The 14,445-nt window shown below is 41.7% G+C and overlaps 1 protein-coding gene across 13 annotated transcripts in view; it reads left to right on the forward strand.

Annotated features, from left to right (window-relative positions):
• The window catches only part of foxp1 (forkhead box P1), a 220,000-nt gene that overhangs the window by 181,786 nt on the left and 23,769 nt on the right, over positions 1-14,445 (forward strand). For all 13 annotated transcript variants that reach the window (XM_015370976.1, XM_015370972.1, XM_015370968.1 and 10 more), the window contains 2 exons: positions 3,800-3,986; positions 11,082-11,189. In XM_015370976.1, coding sequence (XP_015226462.1) covers positions 3,800-3,986; positions 11,082-11,189 — 295 coding nt within the window. The remainder of the gene's footprint in view (positions 1-3,799; positions 3,987-11,081; positions 11,190-14,445) is intronic.

The following is a 14,445-nucleotide window of genomic DNA, read 5'->3' on the forward strand; positions in this document are numbered from 1 at the left end:
AACAGCAAGTTGCTCAACCTGTACAACATCATTTAAGTTGTCCTGGAGGGGGCCAGTGGGATAGTGACAAGACAAATTTGAAAGCAGAGAATGTGGCGAGCCATGAAATGCTCAGCGAGCAGCAGCACGTCGGGGACAGTGGCGGGTAATGCCGCCGACCTGTCAGTGATTGATACATCCAGCAGTGGGCTGCTGGTAATACTTCCTGCCGCAGTTAGACAGGACATATTTCAGACCAAAGGGGTGCGTATCAGCAGGCCGGTGATTACGGCAACATAAACAGGGGTGCAGTAAAGGTCCCGGTCGGATGGAACAATAAACTAATAGCGATGTCACCGTCCCCCTCCCCCCATGGTACTGGGCATCACGCGCCAGAAGTAACAGCGCAGTTTAAAGAGCCCCATGCACTGGGGGCCATTTTTTATTTGGGGGATGATGGGCTGCAACTGATGTCATTATGAACCCTAAATCAACTTTCTGCTTGCTTGAACATGGTCACCTGGGTACACAAGGACAAGGACAGGAAAAGGTTGAAGAGCTCGGCCTGTCTCTGTGCCAGAGCTACCTGCAGAGGTAAAATTGAGTTGCTGGGGCGGTGATCAATCAAGTGTCCCAACAACATACATTTTTTAAAGTGCTTGTCCGGACTTACCAGTCGTAATGGGCCGGGAGAGTTGTGTTGAAAAATGGAAAGAAGGAAGATAAACCAATCTGGCATTTAAAGGATGGACAAACTGGCCACCTAAGAGAAAGATTCTACACTTCAATGTCATTACGGGCCCTGCAGTAGTCGGATGGAAGATGCAGACCCAGAGACTAAATCTAACACCCGCAGGGACATTTGTGTAATGATGTTTTATTGTCATTTATAAGGAATCATGAGGCATGGCTGTTGTTGGATTTTAGGAGGTTAGGGGTTACGCCGCTATGAATAGAGAGCAATAAAGCCAGAGACGTGTTGGTCTCAGTCCGTTACTTCTCTCATCAGACCAGTCAATCCACCTTGGTTTCATCCGAGTAAACAGTTGCGCCGGGGTCACCTGGGCTGCTGGGTAATTGAGACGGCGTTGGGCTGCCCTGTCAAGCAAACCGGCTAAAAATACATCACCCACTGTCACCGAGAACCAAGTGGGGGGAAAATGATTGGCCCCGCTGTCGGAGCACCGGACACTCGAATCAGCGTTGACCTTCCCCTTCTAAACCCTTTGAAAGAAAAGAGAAAAACCTCTGCTTACTTCATCTTACATCTTACTTCAATGAAACAATAAGGGATCTATTAATACTGCAGCTGGAAATCAACAAGCTGCGGATTAGCGTGCTGTAACACAGGCAGCAGCATTAAGCATGTTTAGCCTGTCATGGACGTGCGCTTCGATTAAGGCACATCAAGGCGTTGAGGAGAGTTGGGGTGAATACAGCCAGACAGAATAGAGCAAGAGCGTCGAGATTCTGGAATGAGGAAAGACGCTCCTTGGAACGTGGAAAGGTTATTGATTTGTCCTGCAATCATTTCCTGCTCTTTGATATGCAAACGATCTAGTGTGAGTTTACAGCAATCCTATCAGACTCATTTCACAGTTCTTAGCCCCTGCGTCTCTCTGGAGTCCTCCGCCTCATTAGGCCAATGTTCTCTATTACCAGCATAATTAAAATCTTTAGTAGCTTATCAAATTAAAAATATTTTTCGCTGATCATATTGAGATCTTCACCTCACACTTATTTTCCACAACAGGAATAAATTAAGACTAAGCATTTTGCGCTCAATGTATTACAATCTGCTGCTGAAAGGAAGCACTTCTGCTATCTATAGGACTGGTAATGAGAAGAGGGGGTCATGTGCGAATGATCTTTCATTTGGCAGTGCTCATTTTGAGAATGGATGTAATTAATTGTAATTCTAAACGAATGGTCTTTCCCATTTACTCTGCGGTTCAACCAACCACATGTCCACAGGCTTCCTTTAACCACACTGAGAACATGAGGCTTTCTTTGCAGATTAAGAAAATAAATATGTATTTCAACTAACTGTCTCCAAAGCATTCTTACATTTTAACCTAAAAAACGTCAGTGATTTATTTGATAGACTAACAGAAAGGGGGGTAACAATGTGAAGGGTGCATTTTTTAAATATTCAAACAATAATGAAAAATATGCATCCATTGTGATTCAAAACCTAAAGGTATAGTGGAATATCTTCTTTTTCCTGAATTGATCAATATAAGTGGTCTTCCTAATTGTCAATCTGGTGATATGTTAATGTAATGCTCGTCTCCATTTTCACTTACCGCCGGTGAGTCTGACATAGTGGATAAATTGCAAATTTTCATGTGGAAAGTAAGCTTGTATGAGCGATGCAAACAACAACTTTTAAACAGAGCGTGCACGAGGAGAAATAGGCTCTTTTTTTTTTTTTTGCGAAAAATCTTTAATACAAACGCACTTCATCAAATCTATAGCTGCAAGTATTTTGTATAATATATGTATGAGAATTAACAAGGATTTTGAATCATTGAATATACAGTAGGTCTGAACTTTCACTTGGCCAGTCTAACGCAAAAGTATTTGTTCCTACAGTGCATTCAGTTGTAGCCGTGTTTTAATGCAAAGAAACCCTGCACCACCGTCCCCAGTATGTTCAGTCTATGCAGGTTTGCTTCCACTGTCGTCCTGTACCCATTACTCTGACCACCCCTCCTGTTCTCACTGAGAAAAAGCATCTGCCCCTCCACCATGATTCATTAGTGATGGCAGGTTATCCTAAGCAGAGGTGTTAAATCTAGTAACTGTTTTATCATCTAGCTGTGCTTTAAACATCTCCTCATATCTATTGCTGAACTGTCTGTTATAAACCTTGGTCTTCATGATGCATTTTTTCTACTAGGTTAGGAGTATGAATATTTTTGCACTGTGTTATCTCAGTAAACATGTCTGTGCTAAATTTGACTCATCCAGATTCACTTTGTTTGTACAAAGATTCTCAGCCCTCATTTCATTCATCAGCTTGAGGCTCAGAACGTTTCAAAATGCAACACGTAAATGGACTCCTCGTCTTTGTGGCATCCAGCTAGGTCTCTTGTCTCCATGACATGAAAATGATGGTGAACAAACGAAGCGTTATCCCTCTCAATCCTCAGTCTGAGCCGGAGTGTCAGTCATCACTTACAGGAGTTGAAGGCAACATAAATTCTGTCCATGTGTTTCCAGCAAACAGAAAGAAAAAATGCCTCATGTCTTCAAGGGATTTTTGCTTTCAAAGCCGTGCGAGCGCTGCAGTGCGCTTGACTCGTTAAATGAGGTTTAAGTCGTCTGTGTCAATTGGAGGCGGTGCAGAGCCTTAAGTATTTTGCACATTAATGCGCTTTTGAGAATATTACCCGAGGGTCCTGTTTCTCAAGGAGACAGGGGTGGGATGTTTTCTTGTGTTGCTATTGTAAAGTTTTTTTTGTTGTGAGCTCCCGACACATCTCTGTTGTTGGGAGAAAGTGATGGTGATTATTCAGATTTCATGCCTTGTCTGGATGTTAATTATTTACTCTGGGCATGAAATGTGCGTGAATGCCAGGGATTTGTGTATACAAACACGCTTCAGATCACAGAGAAAATGCAGGCGAGAGATGAAGGCGTCGATGAGGGACGGCTGTGTGGGAGCCTTGTCGAGATCCTCGTGCATTACCCTGTAGTGAAGTATTTTCTAATTAATACTCAGCTTTGTTTACAGACGCTTTGATTTAATTAGGCAATGAAGAAGAGAGTTGGATTAGCCGTTAATTGATTTAATTATCCAATTTGTTTGTCTCAGGCATGATTCCAGCAGAGCTGCAACAACTATGGAAAGAGGTGACGAACGCCCACATGAAGGAGGAGCACAACAGCAGCAACAACGGCCACAGAGGCCTTGACCTGTCCTCCCCGGCGCCGCCAAAGAACCCGCTCCTCAACCAGCACGCCTCCACCAACGGGCAGTACATGAGTCACAAAAGAGACGGGTGAGCTCCTTTCCTTTGCTTCCTCATGTCGGACAGCGCTGAAGTCAGGTAGTCCTGAAATACATCCTGTCATGAATCCTTTTTTCAATCCGCTCCTCGGATGCTCTAAGTTTTTATGTAAGTTCTTTTTTTCAGATTCAATAAAATCACTTTTGGTTTTTTGGATCTGGTGATTTCATATGAACACCTGGTGAGAATAAAGTCATTTAGAGGAACATGTACAGCTGAGAGGGCCTTATCTCTCTAATAAGGAAGGCTTTGACTGCAGTTCAGCTTTGACTTAGTGTATTTCCTTTTTCTCTTTATATTGACTTAGAGAAAAGAAAACATTTCATCATACCTCAGGAATCGGCTGACTTGCAGAATCATAGCGTCAGTTTTTGCTTAAGCTAAAATGCAAAAAGAAAAGAAAGAGGAAGCAAACAGCTTTTAAAGCACCATCGAAATGTAGATAAATCATCTCTGAAAGGCATTTGTTTTGGGGGTATAGTCAGAGAGAGAGAGGGGTGAAGAGAAAGCATGTCTTTAAGGAAGGAATTAATCTGGCATTTTACACGTTTGCTTGTTTTCTGGCACAAAAGGCTGATCTTTGAACTGCTGGTGAGGAGCCTCCAGGCACCATGAACTCACTGCGTAACATCTGACTTGTGTTTCAGTGATCAAAACCTGAGAGTCAGTATGAAAGCGATGCCGAATGAAAACATGTTTAGCAAAGTAAATCAGTCAGCCTCTGGAGGTGAAGGGGGGCTGCTGGGGAGAGGGACGTGGTGGGGTTGGAGAGATGATCAACAGGAAGACGTTCTCTGAATATCTGAGGGAGAAAAGATGAAGTAAAAAACTGTTTATTTGGTTTTAAGATCCACTCCAGCAGCCATATTTTTAAACTCCTGTTAAAGGAAAAACAGGGATAATAGAAAGAAAATGAACATTTCAACCTTTAATTTGCAGAGATTTAATCAGCAGGAGAAAAAAAAATCCCATTTTAAGAATCACTGCTGCCTCTGATAATGAACCTCAATGAAGATTTTTTTTTCTTTACTTATCTAAGTTGATCTGAGTTTCTAACAGCTTCTTATTAACAATCCATGGATTTCGGTTTCCTACGAATGTAAATGTGATGTGACACTAAGGCTCATTTATTGTAGCTACAAGCTGCCAGGCTTCAGAAGTACCCATGTTTATTTTTTCACCAAACTCTTTAAGCACTTTGGTTCCTTAAAGAGGACAAGGATTTAGATAATTTCTTTCCCTATTTAAATCATTTAGGTGAGGTATATATAAACTACAATGTTTGAATCTGAATTCCTCGTGCTTGTTGCTCCTGGGTGTCTATATCATTCCCATTCTTTGGTTTGTAGAGAGCAGCTTGTTTTATTTTGGTTTCTTTAAATGCAAATGAGGCATTTCATACCACGCCCCATTCCAGGTCACAGAACGTTCCACTCATTCTCTTTAGTTACTTTTGTAGCTTGAATCTAAAGATATGATTATCTAAAGGTGCACACAGTGGAAGGCACTGAACTGTTTGAGTTAATACGCCCAACAACCAAACACTTTGACATTACCTCTCAGAGCTTCAGCAACCTTAAGCTTGGACTATAAAATACCTCTGAGGGGAGAAAAAAATGGTGGATTTTTGTTAAAAAAAAAAGAAAAAAGAGAAAAATTAAAGAATGAAAAATATGAGCTAAACAGAGTATAAAGAGTGTTTTACTTCTCTGACCACCTATAGACTCCAAGTGCCCAAAAGTACAAATGTAGGGCCTATGAAAGCAGACCTGGCATGAAATGTTCCCTTTAAAAAGCATAAGATGGACCTAATGGATTACTTTGGAATGATAGCAGGAAAAAAGCCCCTCTGTCCTACCTTACCAGACATAAAACGGTTGTGTCCTAATCTCTACCTGGGCTTATAGGCTGGAAGTTCTTCCATGTGTTACTATGGGCCTGTTTAGTTTTTTTATGAGGCCATCTGAGAGAATCTGGCATCATGAATTTATAGAAAGAAATCTTGATAGATTTTAAATGAAAACTGTAGAGAACTCCAGCTGAACTTTGGATATTGATACATAATGCAGAGTCAAAATGAAAAATTCACCTTCTTCCATGGAAATATAAATGAAAAACCTTGAAGTTAAGCAGAGAAGGAGAGATTGGATGAAGATCTGGAGTTAGACTGCAGAGAAGAATGGTCCAAGATGTTTCTTAGGAAATGCTCCTGTCTGGTAAATGTTATTAAAGAAGACTAGGGATATGTGCCACTGGCAGAAGCAGGTGATTTAAAGTATTAATAGCTGTGGTAGGTTTGTGTCTTTTGCTGCATTTTGAGTTCTTACTCAGTCTCTGGAGCAAAGTAAAATCAGAGCGTTAGTTGTTTCCTTCATCATTGAGCTGAGTGTCTGCTTTTCTGACAAATCGCAGTGGATGATATTGACTCACTGCCTCCATCACACATTGTCGCCAAGCAAGCAAACAAGGTGAGCATTGATGGCAGCCAAAGGCAGGAAGCACCCAGAGCTGAAGGCTCCACGAAACATCAGAGAAGACATAACGCAAGAGCTGGCAGCACCTCTGCCTCGCGCCGACTGTCAGAGATTAAAGAAGATGTCAGCAGCAGTTTAACACAAGCTTAAGTGAAGAAGGCAGTCTCGGTCGGAGTATTCTGGTAGTATCTTAGATCTGTCAGAAAACCAAGCAGGTGATTCTCCTGCACCCCATCTGTTGGAGGAAGTGGATTACCCACGCAGACTTTCAAATGTGCAATAACTAAGAAAGATGGCTGGAACAAAGTGAGCGCAAAACACTCCCTGTTAGATGCTGCATGATGCTAATTTAGATCCACGCAACCTCTAATCCTTTCCTGTGTTAATTTTTGGAACACATAAATCACACAAGTATCAAAAGCATTGTTCTTCTCTTTTGATGATGCACACTCAGTTCTAATCAGACTCCATGGGAAGAAGAATAAAATATTATTAAGGATGATTATTCTAAGCAAGGCTCTGAGAGAACGTCTGTGTTATAATCCAGGGATTTGAATAATCAGGTTGAAGATAATGGGCTGGGCCGGCCTGGGCGTAAATAGAGAGCATCCACTCATCCTCCCAGTGCTGAACTTAATGAACTTTTAATTGATGCGGTTGTGCAAGTCCCTTTGTCATGCAACAGAAACAAGCCTCTCTGCAGATGGGCCCGTTTTCCCGGCTGGCTTCAGATTGGTTTACAGCAGGCCCTAAGTACCATGTAGTTAGTTTCATGTGTCATATAAAATCTGCCCAGGCACAACGACGCCTGCAACTAAAACCTTAAGTGCATCCACAGGAATCACTCACGGGCTTTGCACTTCCGTCTTAAGGAAGACGGAGAAATTCAATCACTGCCGGCTTGACACACTGAAGACGATTCACGTGTTCCTGCTTTTAGTTGTTGCTAGGAACACACCGGCAGAGCTGGGAGTTGTGTTTGTCTAAATAACATCCCTGATATGACCGGAGCCCGAGTCACATTATCTGCCAGGCGGTGTTGTTTCACGGCCGACAGAAAGCGATGCATAGATGGAGATATACCCCCAGTGACTCAGGTCATCTTTATTCAGTCATTTGCTTATTTAAATCAAAATGTGCCTGATCTGTATCTGACACGAATTCCCAATCCTGCATTAGCTTTGTGAAGAGGAGATGGGAGGGGGGTCGTCACAAAGCACTTGGCCCACTTTACTTCCAAACAACCATCAGTAACAACAGCTCAGGGACTGTAACACAGCAGTCTGTTAAGGGGATAAATAATCAGATTTGGCACCGCTCTCCCTTCTCGCTCCTGCCTTTCATTTGTCTTACACAAGAAAAAAAAAAGCTAATTAAATCATTTAGGGTAAGGCATGCAGTGGTACCAGAAGGAGGGAAGGATCCAGGAAAGATCTGGGGTGTTAAAGAAGGAGGGAACTGAGTATAGATGGAGGAATGAACCCGCAGTGTCTAGAGGCTCCTTACCCTGACCTCCATCTTCCCTTCTTTCTGACATATTGCGTCTGCCTTGACTTGTTTATGGCCAAAATCGTCCCATCAAAGTAAGTGAGCTTGAAAACAACTGGCTAGCAGCTGTCAGGATCGTCTTAATGTTCATTCTCTTCTTTAACCAGAAAGCTTTGCACCTTGACTCTATACATGCCTCCTGGTGCACTAAAGGAAGCTGATTTCAGGTTTCTCCTTATTGTCATTTTATTATAAAATTTGACAATTTGAAATAAAAAAAAATGCTGCAACTTAAAAACACAAGAAGTTTAAATATTTGTCTAAAAGTAGAAAAGAACAGTTTGGATAAAAGTTTGACTTTTTCAATAGAGGTCTATCAGATCAGATTCATCTGTGTGATATACCCCATCCAAGCAAAGCCTGTCTCCCAAAGGAACTGGTCCACCTGAGACTTTGTCCCATAAAGTAACTCTACCCCTGTCAACACAATCTCTCTATAAATCTGTTATAATGCAGTTTTTAAAAGAGAATATTTCAGTTTAAAGAGTGTGTTAAAATCTGAGCATGAGCCTTACTTTAAAGTAAAAAGGAAATAGTCTTGAGTGTTTCAGTTGCATCGACAGTCGGCTGATGCAGACTGTGCCACGTTCAGTCACAAAACCCTCCACTGCTACACACTAGTTATTGCAGCAAAGCTTTTGGTCCCTAGAAGGATGAAATACCTGCAGCATATCCACTAAATTAAAGCACTATTTCTCATTTCATTCAGTCTGGGCTATGTTCAATCATTCTTTAGTTTACACCAAACCAACTTAGACTGATCAAACTTGGGATTTAAATCCGTTAACGTTTAGGAAAACAAATAAAAAAATATTTACTCCAAAATACTGTTAAAATTTTCTCTTGTCTTTTCCTCACAAACACAATATAATTTCCTGCATATATCAATAGTAGTTTCGTGACAATATTTCATGCTTTAAATGACAATGCTTGCAGTTAGTCTTTAATGTTATATAAACATCAATACAGACTTTTTCAACATCCAACAAGCCCATTTCAGAACTCTGGTTAAATCTGGTCTCATACCTTAAGAACCAGTTCCTGAACTAAGCATTGAGTAAGGTGGCTCAGATGCCAAACAAAACATTGTCTGTTTGTAAGTTTCCACATTAATAATAAGAATTATTACGAACTGAAGTGCATTATAATGAGATACTTTGAAATATAGACAATTTAAAAACTCTACAAACTCTACCAAATCAAAAGCTACCTGAGCATTATTTTTTAATAATAAAACAGTACTATTGTGAATGTTTTATCAAGGTGAATGTTTTTCATTTATACTCCAGGAAAAACAAAACCACAAAGTTGTGTGTGACGGAGTATGAAAATTAAATCAAATAGGTTGTTTGGTGTTGGTAATGCCAACCCCATTGCAGGTCAGCTTAAAAAAAATAACAAAATGACAATAATACAGTATATATATATATAAACTTTTTTTGTGGAATTGCAATGAAAATACATGTACCAATTCTCTCTGATTACTATAAAGTACTGTAGCTCCTGTGATGTAAATTCTGTCATTTAACTCCCATTCAAAAAGTCCCATCATTGTGACTCCTTCCTTGTGCTCACCACATTTTAATATCTTATTAATACAGAATCAACCAACAAGCCTCCTCCCAAAGAATTAAAGCAAAAAGATCTCTCTAAATTAAAAATCAGCGTCACCTTCAGTCCACACGTTTCCTTGTTAAAAACTCATTATAATTGGTCGTCTGCCATCTATTTATTAGCTGTATCAAAACAGAGGTCTTAATGTGAATGCATAATTCATAATTGAATTAAAAAAATTGTATTTTTTAAAAGAGGGAGAAAAAAAAATTCACTAACTGCGTTCTTGAATGCTCGACTGCTTCCTAATTGCAATGCAATTATTGGCTGTTATGAACAATGTGAACTGTTAAGTAAGTAATTATAACACAGGAAAACCTATGCTGACCTCCAGAATTTCCTCCTTGATGTGCAGCTTTACAAAAATCAGTCCAAATGAGGTTTTAATCTGAAAATCTGCTTGTTTAATCCTGTGAAATCACCACTTTGATCGATTACATTTTTACTAACATGTTTTTAGATCTTTTTTCTTTAATTGTACAGCATGAATCATGTCCTAAAAGTTAATCCAGCCATGTGGTACGGCACAAATTGGACATTATTTTCTTATTGAATACATGCATATCAATGAGGTGTTAGTCATTGGGGTTATTCTCAAGTGGGAACACAACAGTTTGTTGTGCCATGAATCTCCTTATATGTCCCGCTGTCTTATAGCACCCGGCTATCGCAGCCGCGTCGTGCTCACCAGCCGCCAGAAGCACAGGTGGTAGCAATATAGGCCAGTCCCCCAGGCTCTTGTATCTGAAGTTGTGTGTCTTGTATAGCTCCTGTGCCCATATGGCTGCCTGTCTCGCTTTCTTAGCAGACTATGCCGCCTTCCCTCAGCTCTGATTGTGGTTAGCTGTGGTTCCACGCCTCGCACCATATGGAAGATGTTGTAAAGTTTGTTTTTCAGCGATGTTCCTGCTATTTAGACTGATTGTACCAAGCCATACGCTCCCCAAACGATGCATTCTCGTCAGCCCCTGGTGACATGAATTGGTCCGGAGATAAATTGATGCCAGGCGGGGATGTTTACAGTTTGTACATGGTGTGAAAGTGGAGGTTTCAGATTGTGTTTCAGGTTTCTCCAGGTGGGCTCCTGGACGTGATGCAGTTGCTACCTCCCCAAGGCCATTCCGATCAAAGAGAATTACAGCATGGCTCAGTGATGCTAAATAATTACGTATTGATTTGGTTGGGCTTTCACAACAAGTGTTCCCTCGTTTAAAAGCAGAGAAACCACTGATCACACAGGTAAACTGATTCTGCAAAGGCCAAGGTTCACAGATCAAGTAGAAGTCGATATTGTTCTGTGGAAACAAGACAGAGTACACACAGAGAGGATTTTGATTAACAGCAGACACTGTCATCTTGGAACATTCGGAGGCTTTTTTTCCCCCTGACTGAGTTCAAAGAAGTGGAGATGTTTTTTCCTTTTTATTAATTGTAGGTTTCTGTTTTGCAGATCGACGCTGGAAGAGCATTCGCCCCACAGTCACCCTCTCTACGGCCACGGCGTTTGCAAATGGCCCGGCTGTGAGGCTGTTTTTGATGATTTCCAGTCATTCCTCAAGTAAGTAAAACGCCATGGTTGGAGGTGTGTTTTCTGTCACAGTTTGTTTGTCCTTTCTTTTGGGTGGGGCGGGGGTCGATTACATGTTTTGTGACCCGTGGCAACACAGATGCACTGCAGGTGCAGCTGGTTGTTTTTCCTCCGTCAGGGTTTGCCCACTCTTGAAAAAGGGCACTCTGGTGGGGTCTCCTTCTGGGAACTGCATGGGCCTCTAATTCCTGTGATAAGTGCAGTTCCCATGGTGACAGGGCCATTTTTCCCAAACAAACAACGGTGGGATGTTTATCTGTGGCAGCTCACACTCGGAGCCCTGCGTGTTTGCCCTTGTCACCGGTCAGAAGGAGTGCTTTCCTCTTGTGCAGCTTTCCAAATCTTTGGAAAGTTGGCCCGTTGTTTGGCTTCTAAATGCCCAACTCTCCTTTTTTGTTTTTTTGTTTTTTAATTAGCAACAAGTAAAGTTCCTTGCAAAAGTGTTAATTCCCCTGGTACTTTTCACATTTCACGCGACTAAAACAACAAACTTTTATTTTTATTTTTTACTGGATGGGAAAAACCAACACAAAGTACTTTTACATTTGAAACTCATAAAAAGGTCTTTCCAGGAGTACCTCTCTCTGTAAATAAAGCAGCAAGTGTTGTCCAGCGGGCTTTCCTCCAGGGTCCCCCTGTATTTAGTTTTATTTCCCTCACAGCATGATGCTGCCTCCACCATAAATCTCCTCAGGGTATGTGTGTTCAGCTTATGGGCACATTTCTTTGTTCTAAAATTTTAGATTTCGGTCCTAATGAACAAGAACAAACATTGATGTTTTCCCTACAAGGCTATCAAACTGTAAGGAGGACTTCAAAATGTTGTTTTCAGTAATAAAGGCCAGATCTCTGGTTTGAACGACTGCTGACAGATCTTCTACCCTAGCCTTATCTTGGTAGGTTGATTCTGCTTTATAGTTCAGACCCACTTTGCAGCTATGTTCTACTTTGTTGCATAAAATCCCCCCAAAAAAGATCAAACCTTAAGGTAAAGGTGAACAAACAATGCTGTCGTCTAGTCAGCTGCTGTTGGCATTTTGATGTTTTCTGTATCTGCGGTTTGAGTCTGTCCAGCCTGACGCGCCCTGTTTGAGCCTGATCCCTGGTTTACTGATCAACACACACGACAGCGCCATGGTTACAGGAGAGGAGGAAAATATGCACACCGTGACACTAGATCAATGGCTCCCCATCACCTCGAATTAGTCACTCTTTTAACAAGATATGACACCATTCTATTATCCAAAAACAGCCTCTAAGCAAACACATAAGTGAAGGTGTTCTGGTGGAGCGACTCGAAGCCAGGCTGAAAGTTAGGACTCACTTTCTCAACATCTTGAATCTTCTTTGTGTTGTTTACATAAATCCCCTTTGAACCTCCTTATCACGTCAGACTGTATGGTAGCCCAGTTCCCGTCTCAGAGAAAACAGCCTGGTATGTATTCTTACTTTATTTTAATAAACATCCTGTGATAGAGTTATTAAAGCATGCGTTGCAGACTCACATTTTCCCACAAAGACAGGCATACTTCAGATTAGGGAGTGCCTGCTTAAATCTATCAGTATTTATTGTATTCTGACGTTGCCTCACCCTTTGTTTATAGAACTGAGGAGAATTAAAGTCAGTGTGCCCAGCAGAGCTCTGCCTGAAAAAGTCTCTAAGTGCACTCAGCTCTGTTTTTACAAGTGTTTTTATCATGGCAACATCTTGTTTACTTTAGTTGCCTGCTCAAACTGCTTGGAACATGTTAAGAAAACATTCAGGGAGAGTCTCCACAAAGCCGCCTTTGTTTCAGAGCGGGCCAGAGTACGAGCAGCTCACCAAGGTGTTAACGCTCAAAACCTTAAGCACTTCCACATGAAACCCAGCAACCGATACTGCAGGACTCCGAAAAGGATTCCAAAACAAAAACAAAGAGCACATCAGACTTTCTAATGCTGCTTCAAATGCCTCCTGAGGCTGGAAGCAAAGCCCAAAGAGAGAGCGCCGCGCGCGTCTCTGAGTGTGGAGTCAGCGGAACACGACGTACTGAGGAGACAGAAAGGTGAGGAGGACTCTAACGTTGAACAGATTTCAGCCCAGGCACGCCAACAGCAACAGCCAACACTGGAACCAAATGTTGTTTTAAACTGCGTGTATATTTATTTTATCTTTAAAGGAAAACATGACATACCTACGCCAACTATCTTGATAAATACAAAGTTCCAAATCCCTGTTCTTGTTTTTGGGTTCAGCCCACAGAGGGGGGGTGGGATGGAGTTCACAGCAGAGCCTGGTGCTTTTTGATGAGGGTCAGGACCCTTCTCTGTAATGTCCAGTCAGAGGTCATAGAAACACCGCAGTGCCCTCTAGTGCTGTAAACCACAAATACCCTCATGGTCCCAACAGCTTCCAGCTTCTCGGCCTCATAACAGTCGGTAGAAAAAAGCACGGAAATAAAAAAATTTACACTCTGAAACAAAACTCCTATGCGTTTAAAATATAAACACCTCTTCATAGTGGTGTGCATTTAATTTAAGTTCCAGCCAGCAGTGAGGAAAATAAAACCTTCCTCAGAGAGAGCTTCAAACTGACGCTTCAGCTCATATAATTAGAAACGGTGAGAGGGTGGAGGAGGAAGGAAAAAGTCGGGCAAAACCGAGTGAATTGTGGAAAGGCGGCTGGCTGAATATCTGTTTAACTTGTTTTATTGTGGCAATCTGCATTAGGCTCTCATCCTGCCAGAGAGCTTTTAAAAGTGGCTCCATTTGAAGTCCAGAAAGTGACACATGCCAACGTTCATAGCCTCCCTCAACGTCAACCCCGATCCCCCCACCCGCTCCTGTGTCCAGGCGCTCCTCTCAAGGCTGCATTAGGGCCATTTGAATATTTCATTTCCTATTAATTATGCACTGTGACTCTCCATGTCATTAGAAGAAATAAAGTGGAATGTAACAAAGGATGAAAAGAAGCGGAGGCACATGTCTCGTACGAGCCCAGAGATTCCTACGCTGCTCACGTCGGCCGCCCCCTTCATTGATGATTCAGTCTGGGGGCCAGTTAAATTGAAGTTGAAACGTCTTTACCTATTATTTTCCCCTTTGAAATTTAGTTAGATGTCCTGAAATGTTTACCGGTTTCATTTTTCGACCCACTTAATTAAATGGGCTCTTATATGATTCGAACAAATGGAAAGCCCAGAGAAAAGCTGGAATTGATTTTGACAAAGAGGGTTCTCAGCCGTGC

This window comes from Cyprinodon variegatus, unplaced genomic scaffold (assembly GCF_000732505.1).
Source record: "Cyprinodon variegatus isolate N-32 unplaced genomic scaffold, C_variegatus-1.0 Scaffold51, whole genome shotgun sequence".
NCBI lineage: Eukaryota > Metazoa > Chordata > Actinopteri > Cyprinodontiformes > Cyprinodontidae > Cyprinodon > Cyprinodon variegatus.